At 49.9% G+C, this 19,965-nt stretch overlaps 1 protein-coding gene across 2 annotated transcripts in view; it reads left to right on the top strand.

The window, feature by feature from the left end:
• Positions 1-19,965, top strand: part of TRIM3 (tripartite motif containing 3) — a 91,819-nt gene that overhangs the window by 58,216 nt on the left and 13,638 nt on the right. For both annotated transcript variants that reach the window (XM_069759612.1, XM_069759613.1), the window contains one exon: positions 5,545-5,648. In XM_069759612.1, coding sequence (XP_069615713.1) covers positions 5,545-5,648 — 104 coding nt within the window. The remainder of the gene's footprint in view (positions 1-5,544; positions 5,649-19,965) is intronic.

Raw genomic sequence — 19,965 nt, forward strand, 5'->3', positions numbered from 1 at the left:
GGGTCAGGGACGACGGGAGTGATACTGTGCGCTGGGGTCAGGGATGATGGGAGTGATACTGTGCTCTGGGGTCAGGGATGATGGGAGTGATACTGTGTGCTCTGTGGTCAGGGACGATGAGAGTGATACTGTGCTCTGGGGTCAGGGACGACGGGAGTGATACTGTGCGCTGGGGTCAGGGATGATGGGAGTGATACTGTGCTCTGGGGTCAGGGACGGTGAGAGTGATACTGTGCGCTGGGGTCAGGGACGGTGAGAGTGATACTGTGCTCTGGGGTCAGGGACGATGAGAGTGATACTGTGCTCTGGGGTCAGGGATGATGGGAGTGATACTGTGCTCTGGGGTCAGGGATGATGGGAGTGATACTGTGCGCTGGGGTCAGGGATGATGGGAGTGATACTGTGCTCTGGGGTCAGGGATGATGGGAGTGATACTGTGCTCTGGGGTCAGGGACGGTGAGAGTGATACTATGCGCTGGGACAGGGATGATGAGAGTGATACTGTGCGCTGGGGTCAGGGACGATGGGAGTGATACTGTGCTCTGGGGTCAGGGATGATGGGAGTGATACTGTGCTCTGGGGTCAGGGATGATGGGAGTGATGCTGTGCGCTGGGGTCAGGGATGATGGGAGTGATGCTGTGTGATCTGGGGTCAGGGATGATGGGAGTGATACTGTGCGCTGGGGTCAGGGACGATGAGAGTGATACTGTGCGCTGGGGTCAGGGATGATGGGAGTGATACTGTGCTCTGGGGTCAGGGATGATGAGAGTGATGCTGTGCGCTGGGGTCAGGGACGATGGGAGTGATACTGTGCGCTGGGGTCAGGGACGATGAGAGTGATACTGTGCGCTGGGGTCAGGGACGGTGAGAGATACTGTGCTCTGGGGTCAGGGATGATGGGAGTGATACTGTGCTCTGGGGTCAGGGATGATGAGAGTGATGCTGTGCGCTGGGGTCAGGGACGATGGGAGTGATACTGTGCGCTGGGGTCAGGGACGATGGGAGTGATACTGTGCTCTGGGGTCAGGGATGATGGGAGTGATACTGTGCTCTGGGGTCAGGGATGATGGGAGTGATGCTGTGCGCTGGGGTCAGGGATGATGGGAGTGATGCTGTGTGATCTGGGGTCAGGGATGATGGGAGTGATACTGTGCGCTGGGGTCAGGGACGATGAGAGTGATACTGTGCGCTGGGGTCAGGGATGATGGGAGTGATACTGTGCTCTGGGGTCAGGGATGATGAGAGTGATGCTGTGCGCTGGGGTCAGGGACGATGGGAGTGATACTGTGCGCTGGGGTCAGGGACGATGAGAGTGATACTGTGCGCTGGGGTCAGGGACGGTGAGAGATACTGTGCTCTGGGGTCAGGGATGATGGGAGTGATACTGTGCTCTGGGGTCAGGGATGATGAGAGTGATGCTGTGCGCTGGGGTCAGGGACGATGGGAGTGATACTGTGCGCTGGGGTCAGGGACGATGAGAGTGATACTGTGCGCTGGGGTCAAGGACGGTGAGAGTGATACTGTGCGCTGGGGTCAGGGATGATGGGAGTGATACTGTGCTCTGGGGTCAGGGATGATGAGTGATGCTGTGCGCTGGGGTCAGGGACGATGGGAGTGATACTGTGCGCTGGGGTCAGGGACGATGAGAGTGATACTGTGCGCTGGGGTCAGGGATGATGGGAGTGATACTGTGCTCTGGGGTCAGGGATGATGGGAGTGATACTGTGCGCTGGGGTCAGGGATGATGGGAGTGATACTGTGCTCTGGGGTCAGGGATGATGGGAGTGATACTGTGCTCTGGGGTCAGGGACGGTGAGAGTGATACTATGCGCTGGGACAGGGATGATGAGAGTGATACTGTGCGCTGGGGTCAGGGACGATGGGAGTGATACTGTGCTCTGGGGTCAGGGACGGTGAGAGTGATACTATGCGCTGGGACAGGGATGATGAGAGTGATACTGTGCGCTGGGGTCAGGGACGATGGGAGTGATACTGTGTGCTCTGGGGTCAGGGATGATGGGAGTGATACTGTGCGCTGGGGTCAGGGACGGTGAGAGTGATACTGTGCGCTGGGGTCAGGGATGATGGGAGTGATACTGTGCGCTGGGGTCAGGGATGATGGGAGTGATACTGTGCTCTGGGGTCAGGGATGATGGGAGTGATACTGTGTGCTCTGTGGTCAGGGACGATGAGAGTGATACTGTGCTCTGGGGTCAGGGATGATGGGAGTGATACTGTGTGCTCTGTGGTCAGGGACGATGAGAGTGATACTGTGCTCTGGGGTCAGGGATGATGGGAGTGATACTGTGTGCTGGGGTCAGGGACGATGAGAGTGATACTGTGCTCTGGGGTCAGGGACGACGGGAGTGATACTGTGCGCTGGGGTCAGGGATGATGGGAGTGATACTGTGCTCTGGGGTCAGGGACGGTGAGAGTGATACTGTGTGATCTGGGGTCAGGGACGACGGGAGTGATACTGTGCGCTGGGGTCAGGGACGATGAGAGTGATACTGTGCTCTGGGGTCAGGGACGACGGGAGTGATACTGTGCGCTGGGGTCAGGGATGATGGGAGTGATACTGTGCTCTGGGGTCAGGGATGATGGGAGTGATACTGTGCGCTGGGGTCAGGGACGATGAGAGTGATACTGTGCGCTGGGGTCAGGGACGGTGAGAGTGATACTGTGCGCTGGGGTCAGGGATGATGGGAGTGATACTGTGCTCTGGGGTCAGGGACGGTGAGAGTGATACTGTGCGCTGGGGTCAGGGACGATGAGAGTGATACTGTGCGCTGGGGTCAGGGACGGTGAGAGTGATACTGTGCGCTGGGGTCAGGGATGATGGGAGTGATACTGTGCGCTGGGGTCAGGGACGATGAGAGTGATACTGTGCGCTGGGGTCAGGGACGGTGAGAGTGATACTGTGCTCTGGGGTCAGGGACGGTGAGAGTGATACTGTGCTCTGGGGTCAGGGACGGTGAGAGTGATACTGTGCGCTGGGGTCAGGGACGGTGAGAGTGATACTGTGCTCTGGGGTCAGGGACGACGGGAGTGATACTGTGCTCTGGGGTCAGGGACGGTGAGAGTGATACTGTGCTCTGGGGTCAGGGACGGTGAGAGTGATACTGTGCTCTGGGGTCAGGGACGGTGAGAGTGATACTGTGCTCTGGGGTCAGGGACGGTGAGAGTGATACTGTGCGCTGGGGTCAGGGATGATGGGAGTGATACTGTGCGCTGGGGTCAGGGATGATGGGAGTGATACTGTGCGCTGGGGTCAGGGATGATGGGAGTGATACTGTGCGCTGGGGTCAGGGACGATGAGAGTGATACTGTGCGCTGGGGTCAGGGACGGTGAGAGTGATACTGTGCTCTGGGGTCAGGGACGGTGAGAGTGATACTGTGCTCTGGGGTCAGGGACGGTGAGAGTGATACTGTGCGCTGGGGTCAGGGACGGTGAGAGTGATACTGTGCTCTGGGGTCAGGGACGACGGGAGTGATACTGTGCTCTGGGGTCAGGGATGATGGGAGTGATACTGTGCTCTGGGGTCAGGGACGGTGAGAGTGATACTGTGCTCTGGGGTCAGGGACGACGGGAGTGATACTGTGCTCTGGGGTCAGGGACGGTGAGAGTGATACTGTGCTCTGGGGTCAGGGACGGTGAGAGTGATACTGTGCGCTGGGGTCAGGGATGATGGGAGTGATACTGTGCGCTGGGGTCAGGGATGATGGGAGTGATACTGTGCGCTGGGGTCAGGGATGATGGGAGTGATACTGTGCTCTGGGGTCAGGGACGGTGAGAGTGATACTGTGCTCTGGGGTCAGGGACGGTGAGAGTGATACTGTGCTCTGGGGTCAGGGACGGTGAGAGTGATACTGTGCTCTGGGGTCAGGGACGGTGAGAGTGATACTGTGCGCTGGGGTCAGGGACGATGGGAGTGATACTGTGCGCTGGGGTCAGGGATGATGGGAGTGATACTGTGCGCTGGGGTCAGGGATGATGGGAGTGATACTGTGCGCTGGGGTCAGGGACGATGAGAGTGATACTGTGCGCTGGGGTCAGGGACGGTGAGAGTGATACTGTGCTCTGGGGTCAGGGACGATGGGAGTGATACTATGCGCTGGGGTCAGGGATGATGGGAGTGATACTGTGCTCTGGGGTCAGGGACGGTGAGAGTGATACTGTGCGCTGGGGTCAGGGACGGTGAGAGTGATACTGTGCTCTGGGGTCAGGGATGATGGGAGTGATACTGTGCTCTGGGGTCAGGGACGGTGAGAGTGATACTGTGCTCTGGGGTCAGGGACGGTGAGAGTGATACTGTGCGCTGGGGTCAGGGATGATGGGAGTGATACTGTGCGCTGGGGTCAGGGATGATGGGAGTGATACTGTGCTCTGGGGTCAGGGACGATGAGAGTGATACTGTGCGCTGGGGTCAGGGACGGTGAGAGTGATACTGTGCTCTGGGGTCAGGGACGGTGAGAGTGATACTGTGCGCTGGGGTCAGGGATGATGGGAGTGATACTGTGCGCTGGGGTCAGGGATGATGGGAGTGATACTGTGCGCTGGGGTCAGGGACGGTGAGAGTGATACTGTGCTCTGGGGTCAGGGACGGTGAGAGTGATACTGTGCTCTGGGGTCAGGGATGATGGGAGTGATACTGTGCTCTGGGGTCAGGGACGGTGAGAGTGATACTGTGCTCTGGGGTCAGGGATGATGGGAGTGATACTGTGCTCTGGGGTCAGGGACGGTGAGAGTGATACTGTGCTCTGGGGTCAGGGATGATGGGAGTGATACTGTGCGCTGGGGTCAGGGACGATGGGAGTGATACTGTGCGCTGGGGTCAGGGACGATGAGAGTGATACTGTGCGCTGGGGTCAGGGACGGTGAGAGTGATACTGTGCTCTGGGGTCAGGGACGGTGAGAGTGATACTGTGCGCTGGGGTCAGGGATGATGGGAGTGATACTGTGCGCTGGGGTCAGGGATGATGGGAGTGATACTGTGCGCTGGGGTCAGGGACGATGAGAGTGATACTGTGCTCTGGGGTCAGGGACGGTGAGAGTGATACTGTGCTCTGGGGTCAGGGATGATGGGAGTGATACTGTGCTCTGGGGTCAGGGACGGTGAGAGTGATACCGTGCGCTGGGGTCAGGGACGGTGAGAGTGATACTGTGATCTGGGGTCAGGGATGATGGGAGCGATACTGTGCTCTGGGGACAGGGATGATGGGAGTGATACTGTGCTCTGGGGTCAGGGATGATGGGAGTGATACTGTGCTCTGGGGTCAGGGATGATGGGAGTGATGCTGTGCTCTGGGGTCAGGGATGATGGGAGTGATACTGTGCTCTGGGGTCAGGGATGATGGGAGTGATACTGTGTGCTCTGGCAGTGGTATGTGTGATGTTATGCATGGTGTTTGGATGTTTTTCCTCTGACACGTCCTGTTGATCCCGCCAGTGTGAGGACAGTGAGTGACAATCCTGTGTGCAGCGCTGCCGACAGTCACCGCTACTTCTTCTGCCAGTGATGTCCGCTCTCGTAATCTTTCAGGATCCCGCGGCCGAGATAAAGGAGAATTCTCCAACCTCCAGGGGATCTCCACGTCCGGCAACAACCGCATTGTAGTGGCGGACAGCAACAACCAGTGTATACAGGTAACGGGACCGTATGGATCACTGCCGTGGGGGCCGCTGCCACATTCGGATTGCTGCCATGGGGGCCGCCGAGTATAGATCTCTGCCGTGGGGGCCGCTGACACATACGGATCGCTGCCATGGGGGCCGCCGCCACATACGGATAGTTGCCATGGGGGCCGCCGCCACATACGGATAGTTGCCATGGGGGTCTTCGTCACGTACAGATCGCTACCGTGGGGGCCGCCGCCACATACGGCTCGCTGCTGTGGGGGCGGATGCCACGTACGGATCGCTGCCATGGGGGCCACCACCACGTACGGATCGTTGCCATGGGGGCCGTCGTCACGTACGAATCGCTACCATGGGGGCCACCATGTACGGATCACTTCCATGAGGGCCGCCACGTACGGTGTGCTGCTGTGGGGGCGCCATGTACGGATCGCTGCCGTGGGGCTGCCGCTGTGTACAGATCGCTGCTGTCACGGATCCTTCCTCCGTGGTGCAACTAATTTGTCACGTATCCCCTCTCAGCACGTGACTTGGGTTGCGCCTGCAAGGGTTAATCTATCTCCCCTCTCTCAGTCCAGCATTCAACCTCTGTCCTATGCTGTAATGGAAGCATAAATCACACACGGACCCAGGCCACACACCCGCTCATACGCGCTGCCACCACTCACCGAATACACGGGCGATGAGTCCCGGAAATATTAATACTAATAATGTCTACCACTCACCTTAGGCTATGGATTCTTTTAGAACATTCAAGGTTCAACTTGAGTTTTATACTTAAATACAAAAAAGGTTCAGTGCTTACAGTTAGAAAAGTTATAAAAATCTGATAATAATAAGACATACAACTTATGCAAAACAATATAAAATAACAGGAGAAAACTTACAGAAATCATTTAACTTGTAGTTTGCTTTCTGCTCCCTGAGGGGGGGGTGAATGGAGTTGGTGGAACACATCAGCGTCTCAGGCTGCCCTCACATGTGAACACGTCTCTCTGTATACAGCCCTAATTTATAGCTTTGGTCTGGAGGTCAGGTTTCTAGAGCAGCCCCTCAGGTTAATATCATAACTGCTTGTTTTTTGATTGGACCACGGCCGCACCCCCCAATGAATATATTATTTTCTCTTGGGATCCTTTGTGTAAAAGCTCTCACAGAGATACTATCAGGCCGTAATTAACATCTCTCTTCCAAGAGCTAAAAGGTGTCAAATGTTCCCTTTCTTCTTGGCTTCCAGCAGGACCCCCTGGTGAGACTGGGGACAGAAGTCTACTTGTCCCAGGAAAATACGTATTAACACCTGGGTGCGACCTGCAGCTTTTAAAGACAGATGTTACATTATTGCCAGGGACACAATAAATCTATACATAGTCCAGTTTGGACACACCTTCTCATTTAAATATTTTTTGTATTTTCATGACTATGAATATTGTAAGTTCACACTGAAGGCATCAAAACTATGAATTATCACATGTGGAATTATATACTTAACAAAAAAGTGTAAAACAACTGAAAATATGTCATATTCTAGGTTCTTCACAGTAGCCACCTTTTGCTTTGATGACTGCTTTGCACACTCTTGGCATTCTCTTGATGAGCTTCAAGAGGTAGTCACCGGTAATGGTTTTCACTTGGTTAGACATGGTTAGATGAAAGCTATGACTGGGCAGTTAACTTACAGGGTTACAGTCTGTTTAGAAAGGATCGTAAAAATCGGAGAGGAGGAGGGGTTTGTCTCTATGTAAAGTCTTGTCTAAAGTCCACTTTAAGGGAGGATATTAGCGAAGGGAATGAGGATGTCGAGTCCATATGGGTTGAAATTCATGGAGGGAAAAATGGTAACAAAATTCTCATTGGGGTCTGTTACAAACCCCCAAATATAACAGAAAGCATGGAAAGTCTACTTCTAAAGCAGATAGATGAAGCTGCAACCCATAATGAGGTCCTGGTTATGGGGGACTTTAACTACCCGGATATTAACTGGGAAACAGAAACCTGTGAAACCCATAAAGGCAACAGGTTTCTGCTAATAACCAAGAAAAATTATCTTTCACAATTGGTGCAGAATCCAACCAGAGGAGCAGCACTTTTAGCCCTAATACTATCTAATAGACCTGACAGAATAACAAATCTGCAGGTGGTCGGGCATTTAGGAAATAGCGACCACAATATTGTGCAGTTTCACCTGTCTTTCACTAGGGGGACTTGTCAGGGAGTCACAAAAACATTGAACTTTAGGAAGGCAAAGTTTGAACAGCTTAGAGATGCCCTTAATCTGGTAGACTGGGACAATATCCTCAGAAATGAGAATACAGATAATAAATGGGAAATGTTTAAGAACATCCTAAATAGGCAGTGTAAGCGGTTTATACCTTGTGGGAATAAAAGGACTAGAAATAGGAAAAACCCAATGTGGCTAAACAAAGAAGTAAGACAGGCAATTAACAGTAAAAAGAAAGCATTTGCACTACTGAAGCAGGATGGCACCATTGAAGCTCTAAAAAACTATAGGGAGAAAAATAATTTATCTAAAAAACTAATTAAAGCTGCCAAAAAGGAAACAGAGAAGCACATTGCTAAGGAGAGTAAAACTAATCCCAAACTGTTCTTCAACTATATCAATAGTAAAAGAATAAAAACTGAAAATGTAGGCCCCTTAAAAAATAGTGAGGAAAGAATGGTTGTAGATGACGAGGAAAAAGCTAACATATTAAACACCTTCTTCTCCACGGTATTCACGGTGGAAAATGAAATGCTAGGTGAAATCCCAAGAAACAATGAAAACCCTATATTAAGGGTCACCAATCTAACCCAAGAAGAGGTGCGAAACCGGCTAAATAAGATTAAAATAGATAAATCTCCGGGTCCGGATGGCATACACCCACGAGTACTAAGAGAACTAAGTAATGTAATAGATAAACCATTATTTCTTATTTTTAGTGACTCTATAGCGACAGGGTCTGTTCCGCAGGACTGGCGCATAGCAAATGTGGTGCCAATATTCAAAAAGGGCTCTAAAAGTGAACCTGGAAATTATAGGCCAGTAAGTCTAACCTCTATTGTTGGTAAAATATTTGAAGGGTTTCTGAGGGATGTTATTCTGGATTATCTCAATGAGAATAACTGTTTAACTCCATATCAGCATGGGTTTATGAGAAATCGCTCCTGTCAAACCAATCTAATCAGTTTTTATGAAGAGGTAAGCTATAGACTGGACCACGGTGAGTCATTGGACGTGGTATATCTCGATTTTTCCAAAGCGTTTGATACCGTGCCGCACAAGAGGTTGCTACACAAAATGAGAATGCTTGGTCTGGGGGAAAATGTGTGTAAATGGGTTAGTAACTGGCTTAGTGATAGAAAGCAGAGGGTGGTTATAAATGGTATAGTCTCTAACTGGGTCGCTGTGACCAGTGGGGTACCGCAGGGGTCAGTATTGGGACCTGTTCTCTTCAACATATTCATTAATGATCTGGTAGAAGGTTTACACAGTAAAATATCGATATTTGCAGATGATACAAAACTATGTAAAGCAGTTAATACAAGAGAAGATAGTATTCTGCTACAGATGGATCTGGATAAGTTGGAAACTTGGGCTGAAAGGTGGCAGATGAGGTTTAACAATGATAAATGTAAGGTTATACACATGGGAAGAGGGAATCAATATCACCATTACACACTGAACGGGAAACCACTGGGTAAATCTGACAGGGAGAAGGACTTGGGGATCCTAGTTAATGATAAACTTACCTGGAGCAGCCAGTGCCAGGCAGCAGCTGCCAAGGCAAACAGGATCATGGGGTGCATTAAAAGAGGTCTGGATACACATGATGAGAGCATTATACTGCCTCTGTACAAATCCCTAGTTAGACCGCACATGGAGTACTGTGTCCAGTTTTGGGCACCGGTGCTCAGGAAGGATATAATGGAACTAGAGAGAGTACAAAGGAGGGCAACAAAATTAATAAAAGGGATGGGAGAACTACAATACCCAGATAGATTAGCGAAATTAGGATTATTTAGTCTAGAAAAAAGACGACTGAGGGGCGATCTAATAATCATGTATAAGTATATAAGGGGACAATGCAAATATCTCGCTGAGGATCTGTTTATACCAAGGAAGGTGACGGGCACAAGGGGGCATTCTTTGCGTCTGGAAGAGAGAAGGTTTTTCCACCAACATAGAAGAGGATTCTTTACTGTTAGGGCAGTGAGAATCTGGAATTGCTTGCCTGAGGAGGTGGTGATGGCGAACTCAGTCGAGGGGTTCAAGAGAGGCCTGGATGTCTTCCTGGAGCAGAACAATATTGTATCATACAATTATTAAGTTCTGTAGAAGGACGTAGATCTGGGTATTTATTATGATGGAATATAGGCTGAACTGGATGGACAAATGTCTTTTTTCGGCCTTACTAACTATGTTACTATGTTACTTCACAGGTGTGCCCTGTCAGGTTTAATAAGTGGTATGTCTTACCTTATAAATGGGGTTGGGACCATCAGTTGTGTTGTGCAGAAGTCTGGTGGATACACAGCTGATAGTCCTACTGAAGAGACTGTTAGAATTTGTATTATGGCAAGAAAACAGCAAAAGAAAAACGAGTGTCCATCATTACTTAAAGAAATGAAGGTCAGTCAGTCTGAAAAATTGGGAAAACTTTGAAAGTGTACCCAAGTGCAGTGGCAAAAACCATCAAGCGCTACAAAGAAACTGGCTCACATGAGGACCGCCCCAGGAAAGGAAGACCAAGAGTCACCTCTGCTTCTGAGGATAAGTTTATCCGAGTCACGAGCCTCAGAAATCGCAGGTTCACAGCAGCTCAGATTAGAGACCAGGTCAATGCCCCACAGAGATCTAGCAGCAGACACATCTCTACAACAACTGTTAAGAGGAGACTTTGTGCAGCAGACCTTCATGGTAAAATAGCTGCTAGGAAACCACTGCTAAGGACAGGCATCAAGCAGAAGAGACTTGTTTGGGCTGAAGAACACAAGGAATGGACATTAGACCAGTGGAAATCTGTGCTTTGCTCTGATGAGTCCAAATTTGAGATCTTTGGTTCCAACCACCGTGTCTTTGTGCGACGCAGAAAAGGTGAACGGATGGACTCTACATGCCTGGTTCCCACCGTGAAGCATGGAGGAGGAGGTGTGATGGTGTGGGGGGGCTTTGCTGGTGACACTGTTGGGGATTTATTCAATATTGAAGGCATACTGAACCAGCATGGATACCACTGCATCTTGCAGCGGCATGCTATTCCATCCGGTTTGCGTTTAGTTGGACCATCATTTATTTTTCAACAGGACAATGACCCCAAACACCAGGATGTGTAAGGGCTATCTGACCAAGAAGGAGAGTGATGGGGTGCTACGCCAGATGACCTGGCCTCCACAGTCACCAGACCTGAACCCAATCGAGATGGTTTGAGGTGAGCTGGACCGCAGAGTGAAGGCAAAAGGGCCAACAAGTGCTAAGCATCTCTGGGAACTCCTTCAAGATTATTGGAAGACCATTCCCGGTGACTACCTCTTGAAGCTCATCAAGAGAATGCCAAGAGTGTGCAAAGCAGTCATCAAAGCAAAAGGTGGCTACTTTGAAGAACCTAGAATATAAGACATAATTTCAGTTGTTTCACACTTTTTTGTTAAGTACAGGTCCTTCTCAAAAAATTAGCATATAGTGTTAAATTTCATTATTTACCATAATGTAATGATTACAATTAAACTTTCATATATTATAGATTCATTATCCACCAACTGAAATTTGTCAGGTCTTTTATTGTTTTAATACTGATGATTTTGGCATACAACTCCTGATAACCCAAAAAACCTGTCTCAATAAATTAGCATATCAAGAAAAGGTTCTCTAAACGACCTATTACCCTAATCTTCTGAATCAACTAATTAACTCTAAACACATGCAAAAGATACCTGAGGCTTTTATAAACTCCCTGCCTGGTTCATTACTCAAAACCCCCATCATGGGTAAGACTAGCGACCTGACAGATGTCAAGAAGGCCATCATTGACACCCTCAAGCAAGAGGGTAAGACCCAGAAAGAAATTTCTCAACAAATAGGCTGTTCCCAGAGTGCTGTATCAAGGCACCTCAATGGTAAGTCTGTTGGAAGGAAACAATGTGGCAGAAAACGCTGTACAACGAGAAGAGGAGACCGGACCCTGAGGAAGATTGTGGAGAAGGACCGATTCCAGACCTTGGGGAACCTGAGGAAGCAGTGGACTGAGTCTGGTGTGGAAACATCCAGAGCCACCGTGCACAGGCGTGTGCAGGAAATGGGCTACAGGTGCCGCATTCCCCAGGTAAAGCCACTTTTGAACCATAAACAGCGGCAGAGGCGCCTGACCTGGGCTACAGAGAAGCAGCACTGGACTGTTGCTAAGTGGTCCCAAGTACTTTTTTCTGATGAAAGCAAATTTTGCATGTCATTCGGAAATCAAGGTGCCAGAGTCTGGAGGAAGACTGGGGAGAAGGAAATGCCAAAATGCCTGAAGTCCAGTGTCAAGTACCCACAGACAGTGATGGTGTGGGGTGCCATGTCAGCTGCTGGTGTTGGTCCACTGTGTTTCATCAAGGGCAGGGTCAATGCAGCTAGCTATCAGGAGATTTTGGAGCACTTCATGCTTCCATCGGCTGAAATGCTTTATGGAGATGAAGATTTCATTTTTCAGCACGACCTGGCACCTGCTCACAGTGCCAAAACCACTGGTAAATGGTTTACTGACCATGGTATTACTGTGCTCAATTGGCCTGCCAACTCTCCTGACCTGAACCCCATAGAGAATCTGTGGGATATTGTGAAGAGAAAGTTGAGAGACGCAAGACCCAACACTCTGGATGAGCTTAAGGCCGCTATTGAAGCATCCTGGGCCTCCATAACATCTCAGCAGTGTCACAGGCTGATTGCCTCCATGCCACGCCGCATTGAAGCAGTCATTTCTGCCAAAGGATTCCCCACCAAGTATTGAGTGCATAACTGAACATTATTATTTGATGGTTTTTTTGTTTGTTATTAAAAAAACACTTTTATTTGATTGGATGGGTGAAATATGCTAATTTATTGAGACAGGTTTTTTGGGTTATCAGGAGTTGTATGCCAAAATCATCAGTATTAAAACAATAAAAGACCTGACAGATTTCAGTTGGTGGATAATGAATCTATAATATATGAAAGTTTAATTATAATCATTACATTATGGTAAATAATGAAATTTAACACTATATGCTAATTTTTTGGGAAGGACCTGTATATAATTCCACATGTGTTAATTCATAGTTTTGATGCCTTCAGTGTGAATGTACAATTTTCATAGTCTTGAAAATACAGAAAAAATCTTTAAATGAGAAGGTGTGTCCAAACATTTGGTCTGTACTGTATATACACACATATTTCACTATAATAATAATTTTATTTATATAGCGCCAACGTATTCCACCACACCTCCCTCCTTATGAACGTGCATGGGGGTTGACTTACAGATCAGCTCCCGAGCACGTATCTGGTTCCGCCCCGCCTTGGTGAGACAGGCCATCCGCATTGCCATGATCAACTCCCTTCTTATGCTGAATTGTGAAATCGTATTGCTGTAATTTCAGACTCCATCTAAGCAATTTCCCGTTGTCCCCAGCTACTCTGCTGAGCCAACTCAATGGGTTATGATCTGTGATCACGGTGAAGTTGCGCCCATAGAGGTATGGTTGTAGTTTCTGCAGAGCCCACACAATTGCCAAACATTCCTTTTCAATGGTGGCATAAGCCATTTCTCTGGTCAGGGGTATCTGCCAATATCCCCTACTCAGGTCCATGATGGTGAGGTACGATGCTTTAGCTAGCTGCTCTAACAGCTCATCTATCCTCGGCATGGGGTAGACCTCACATGTAGTCAATACATTTAATTTCCTGTAGTCTACACAGAACCGGGTAGTACGGTCCTTTTTTGGGACAAGAACCACAGGCGAGGCCCAGGCACTCTGGGATTTTTGTATCACCTTGAGTTTCAGCATCTCCTCTACCTGTCCCCTCATGTGGGCCTTCACCTCTGCTGACACACGGTGTGCAGACTGCCGTACTGGGGGATTAGTACCAGTGTCCACATGGTGAACTGCTAAGTGTGTCCTCCCAGGCTCTGCTGTGAAGACTTCGGTGAACTCGCTGAGCGCCCCCATCAGCTCAGACCTCTGACTGTGGGATAGCTCAGGGTTAAACTCTGCTGACTCCAGGGACTCCATGCACTGAGTCCCGGCCCCCACATCCAGTAACAGATCAGCCTCCCCCTCTTCAGGCCGGCTACAGACAGGTAAGACACAGGCCTCCCTGCCATGATGAGCCTTCAACATATTTACATGAAACACTTTCTGACTCTTTGCATGCTCATCTAGGGTCACCACATAATTAACATCATTCAGCCGCTTATGTACAGTATATGGTCCTTCCCATGCGGCCTGCAATTTATTCTGTAACATAGGGACCAACACCCAAACCTTCTGCCCTTCCTCGTAGGCCCTCAGTCTGGCATTATGGTCGTACCAGACCTTCTGGTTGGTTTGTGCCTGGGCCACATTCTCATGGGCCAGGTTGCTCAGTTTTTGCATTCTCTCTCTGAGCCGCAGTACATATTCGACCACTGAGACTCCAGTACTTCTGGGGTCGTCCTCCCAACAGTCCTTAATCAGATCAAGTGGCCCCCTGACCCTCCTCCCATAAACCAGTTCAAAGGGGGAGAATCCAGTAGACGCCTGGGGTACCTCTCTGTAGGCAAACAGATGGGGGAGGTACCGCTCCCAGTCTCTCCCTTCAGTCTCCACCAGCATATTCAGCATTTGCTTTAATGTTCCATTAAAACGCTCGCAGAGTCCGTTGGTTTGGGGATGACAGGCGCTGGCCACAAAATGCTGTACTTGTATTCTTTCACAGAGGCTTTCCATCAGATCAGACATGAACTGGGTTCCCTGATCGGTCAACATTTCCCTGGGGAAACCCACACAAGAGAACACAGTCAGTAAAGCATCCGCCACTTTGTCTGCTGGGATGGAGGATAGTGCCACAGCTTCCGGGTATCGTGTAGCATAGTCCACCACTGTGAGGATGTACTTTTTGCCAGAGCTGCTGGGGATTTCAAGTGGCCCTATGATATCCACAGCCACTCGCTGGAAAGGTTCATCGATCACAGGCAGTGGTATCAATGGAGCTTTCTGTATATTCCCGGACTTTCCAACTCGCTGACAAACTACACATGATCGGCAGTAATTGGCAATATCTGTCCCCATCTTGGGCCAATAGAAGTTATGTGTCAGGCGAGCTTTAATCTTTTGTATTCCAAGGTGTCCGGCCAAAGGAATTTCATGGGCAATCCTCAATAATTGTTCCCTAAATGGATAAGGGACGATCACCTGCCGTTCATAGTCCCAAGATTCTGTAGTATCCGTGGGGATAGTCTCTGTATACAGTCTGCCCTGGTCCCAGTATACTCTCTCTTTGTCAGAAGCAGCAGGGGGTCGGTGTGCAAGACATCTGAGCTCCTCCAGACTGGCATCTGTCCGCAGGGCCTCCTGGAAGCTCTGACTGTCAGCCTGCCGGCCCCGGCCTAGTGTGACTACCAGGCCCCGGTCTGAAGCTGAGTCTTCAGTGTCTGTTATCAGGGACCTTGGTGGGTCTGCCATGTATGGAGTCTCCGGGACCACAGTATAGGCCTCCTGGAAGCTCTGACGGTCAGCCTGCAGGCCCCGGCCTGGTGTGACTGCCAGGCTCTGGTCTGAAGCTGAGTCTTCAGTGTCTGTTGTCAGGGACCTTGGTGGTCTGCCATGTATGGAGGCTTCGGGACCACAGTATGGGCCTCCTGGAAGCTCTGACTGTCAGCCTGCAGGCCCCGGCCTAGTGTGACTGCCAGGCACTGGTCTGAAGCTGAGTCTTCAGTGTCTGTTATCAGGGACCTTGGTGGGTCTGCCATGTAAGGAGGCTCCGGGACCACAGTATGGGCCTCCTGTCCTGGCAGTTCTGTCTGAGACTCATCCTCTAATCTCCGGGCCTGAGTCTGAGCGGCAGCCTGACTCCGGGTCACAGCTGCCACATAATTACAGTCCTGTGCATTGGGACATTTTCCCTCCTCGCACGGGATCTCAGGTGGGTCACTTTCTTCCACCTTCTCTGTATCATTTACTTGCAAGGGAGGAACATAGTGGGACACCATCCTCCCCAGGTCCGTGCCTAGCAACACATTGGTGGGAATAGCCTCTGATACTCCCACTTCTCTCAGTCCTTTCCCTGCTCCCCAGTCCAGGTACACACGGGCCATGGGCACGGCAGGGCTGACCCCGCCAATCCCGGTTATAGACAGTCTTTCCTGGTATGATATCGGCAGGGGTTATCATGGCTGGACGCACCAGGGTCACCTCTGCCCCAGTGTTTCTGAGACCAATGGTGACTTTATTGCCAACAGTGACAGATTGACAGTTCTCATTAGCCCTCGCATCAGAGCCGGCCACAATGAGGACAGACGGTGGGGCACAGACGGTTTTGCGGTGGTAGTTGGGCATTTCTCCCTATCAGGGCAGACAGCGCTAACATGTCCCACTTTGTTGCAGGAGAAGCCCCAGCGTGCATCGCCTAGAGAATGTCTATTTCCCGGGGCCCCATAGGAGGTGGGCTTGGACAGCACTGGTGATCGGCCGGCAGAGGGAGATGGATCCCCGTTTGGCTTACCTCCCCTCCAGCTGAATCCCGATGGCTTCCGCACCTCAGGCATCGTGTTAGCCACATAGCAGTCCGCAATCCTTGCAGCCTGATCCGCAGTTTGTGGCTCCCGATCACACACAAATTGTCGTACATCCGTGGGGCACATGTGAAGAAATTGATCCTTGACCATAAGATCTGTTAAGTCCTCAAAACTGTTAACAAAAAGTCCCCTAATCCATTGGTGGAACGTGGTCCTCAAGGTGCTAACAACATCCGTATAGCTGTCAGTTGATCCACGTTGTAGGTTCCGGAACTTTCTATGATACACTTCTGGTGTCAGGTTGTATTTCCTGATCAGGGCCTCCTTTATGGCCTCATAATTCACATCTAGCTCTGGTGGGAGGCCAGCAAAAACTTCCAGGGCTTTGCCTCTCAACCCTGGGGTTAGATACTGTGCCCACTGCTCACTGGGTAGATGGTATTGCCTGCAGGTTTTTTCAAACCCCTGAAGGAAAGTATCTAAGTCCGTATCCTTCTCCATCACAGGGAAGTTTTCCAGACGTGGTCTCCTTGGATTTATGTCCTGGGAGGGGGTTATCTGAGGACTGATACCCCATTCTATTTGAGCCATCTGAAGCTGGAAATCTCTGTGCTCCCGGCGTTCTGCAGCCTCTTTCTCAGCCCGGTGTTCTTCAGCCTCTCTCTCCTCCCGGCGTTCTGCAGCCTCTCTATCCTCCCGATCCTGGCGTTCTGCAGCCTCTCTCTCAGCCTGTCGGTCCCGGCGTTCTGCAGCCTTTCTATCAGCCTGGCGTTCTGCAGCCTCTCGGCCTGTCGGTTCGGCGTTCCGCAGCCTCTCTCTCAGCCTGTTGGTCCCGGCGTTCTGCAGCCTCTCTCTCAGCCTGTCGGTCCCGGCGTTCTGCAGCCTTTCTATCAGCCTGGCGTTCTGCAGCCTCTCGCCCTGTTGGTCCCGGCGTTCCGCAGCCTCTCTCTCTCAGCCTGTTGGTCCCGGCGTTCTGCAGCCTCTCTCTCAGCCTGTTGGTCCCGGCGTTCCGCAGCCTCTCTCTCAGCCTGTTGGTCCCGGCGTTCTGCAGCCTCTCTCTCAGCCTGTCGGTACTGTAGAATCAGCTGCATGCGCAGATTGGGATCACTTGTTTCCAGCCGTTGTAAGTCCATTTGTAAAGTACAGTCCATAGGCTCCTCAGCACTGGCATTTCCTCCGGTGCAAGAGCTGGCATTGCTGGGTCTCTCTGAGGTGGGCTCTCTCCTTGCCCAGATGTTCTAGCACTTTGCTCTATGTCCTGCTCGACCAAGGTGCGTATTAGCAGTTCCTTGGATCTGTCGGCTTTCTCTATTCCTCTCTGCTCACAGAGGTCGGTCAGAGCTTCTTTGTTCTGCTTCTTGTACTGGGCTGCCATATCGATGAACAGCCTTTGCCAAATAAAAGATACAAAAGAAAAACGGGGAGGGGAAACTGTTTGCAAGTATGTCTAAGTAAGCACTGAGCTGAACCTTGAAGAACTGGTGCACTCCTCGCAAGGATACCAATTCTTTAGTACAGGGAATAATTGCTTAAACCATGCACTAATGCTCTAATAGAAATAATTCTATCCCACCGCTGTGCCACCAATTGTCACGGATCGCTGCTCCGTGGTGTCACTTATTCGTCACGTGCCTGCTCTCACACATGACTTGGGGTTGTGCCTGCAAGAGTTAATCTATCTCCCCACTCTCAGCCCTGCATTCAACCTCTGTCCTATGCTGTAATGGGAGCATAAATCACACACCGACCCAGACCACACACCCGCTCATACGCGCTGCCACCAATCACCGAATACACGGGCGATGAGTCCCGGAAATATTACTACTACTGTCTACCATTCATAAGGCTCACACACCTTAGGCTATCAGGCCATAATTAACATCTCTCTTCCAAGAGCTAGGAGGTGTCAAATGTTCCCTTTCTTCTTGTCTTCCAGCAGGACCCCTGGTGAGATTGGGGACAGAAGTCTACTTGTCCCAGAAAAAGACATATTAACACCTGGGTGCGAACCTGCAGCTTTTCAAGACAGATTTTACATTATTGCCAGTGACGCAATAAATCTATACATAGTCCACTGCATATATATACAGTGGGGCAAAAAAGTATTTAGTCAGTCAGCAATAGTGCAAGTTTCACCACTTAAAAAGATGAGAGGCGTCTGTAATTTACATCATAGGTAGACCTCAACTATGGGAGACAAACTGAGAAAAAAAAATCCAGAAAATCACATTGTCTGTTTTTTTAACAATTTATCTGCATATTATGGTGGAAAATAAGTATTTGGTCAGAAACAAAATTTAATCTCAATACTTTGTAATATATCCTTTGTTGGCAATGACAGAGGTCAAACGTTTTCTGTAAGTCTTCACAAGGTTGCCACACACTGTTGTTGGTATGTTGGCCCATTCCTCCATGCAGATTTCCTCTAGAGCAGTGATGTTTTTGGCTTTTCGCTTGGCAACACGGACTTTCAACTCCCTCCAAAGGTTTTCTATAGGGTTGAGATCTGGAGACTGGCTAGGCCACTCCAGGACCTTGAAATGCTTCTTCCGAAGCCACTCCTTCGTTGCCCTGGCGGTGTGCTTTGGATCATTGTCATGTTGAAAGACCCAGCCACGTTTCATCTTCAATGCCCTTGCTGATGGAAGGAGGTTTGCACTCAAAATCTCATGATACATGGCCCCATTCATTCTTTCATGTACCCGGATCAGTCGTCCTGGCCCCTTTGCAGAGAAACAGCCCCAAAGCATGATGTTTCCACCACCATGCTTTACAGTAGGTATGGTGTTTGATGGATGCAACTCAGTATTCTTTTTCCTCCAAACACGACAAGTTGTGTTTCTACCAAACAGTTCCAGTTTGGTTTTATCAGACCATAGGACATTCTCCCAAAACTCCTCTGGATCATCCAAATGCTCTCTAGCAAACTTCAGACGGGCCCGGACATGTACTGGCTTAAGCAGTGGGACACGTCTGGCACTGCAGGATCTGAGTCCATGGTGGCGTAGTGTGTTACTTATGGTAGGCCTTGTTACATTGGTCCCAGCTCTCTGCAGTTCATTCACTAGGTCCCCCCGCGTGGTTCTGGGATTTTTGCTCACCGTTCTTGTGATCATTCTGACCCCACGGGGTGGGATTTTGCGTGGAGCCCCAGATCGAGGGAGATTATCAGTGGTCTTGTATGTCTTCCATTTTCTAATTATTGCTCCCACTGTTGATTTCTTCACTCCAAGCTGGTTGGCTATTGCAGATTCAGTCTTCCCAGCCTGGTGCAGGGCTACAATTTTGTTTCTGGTGTCCTTTGACAGCTCTTTGGTCTTCACCATAGTGGAGTTTGGAGTCAGACTGTTTGAGGGTGTGCACAGGTGTCTTTTTATACTGATAACAAGTTTAAACAGGTGCCATTACTACAGGTAATGAGTGGAGGAAAGAGGAGACTCTTAAAGAAGAAGTTACAGGTCTGTGAGAGCAAGAAATCTTGATTGTTTGTTTCTGACCAAATACTTATTTTCCACCATAATATGCAAATAAATTGTTAAAAAAACAGACAATGTGATTTTCTGGATTTTTTTTTCTCAGTTTGTCTCCCATAGTTG

This window comes from Ranitomeya imitator, chromosome 3 (assembly GCF_032444005.1).
Source record: "Ranitomeya imitator isolate aRanImi1 chromosome 3, aRanImi1.pri, whole genome shotgun sequence".
Taxonomy (NCBI): Eukaryota; Metazoa; Chordata; class Amphibia; order Anura; family Dendrobatidae; genus Ranitomeya; species Ranitomeya imitator.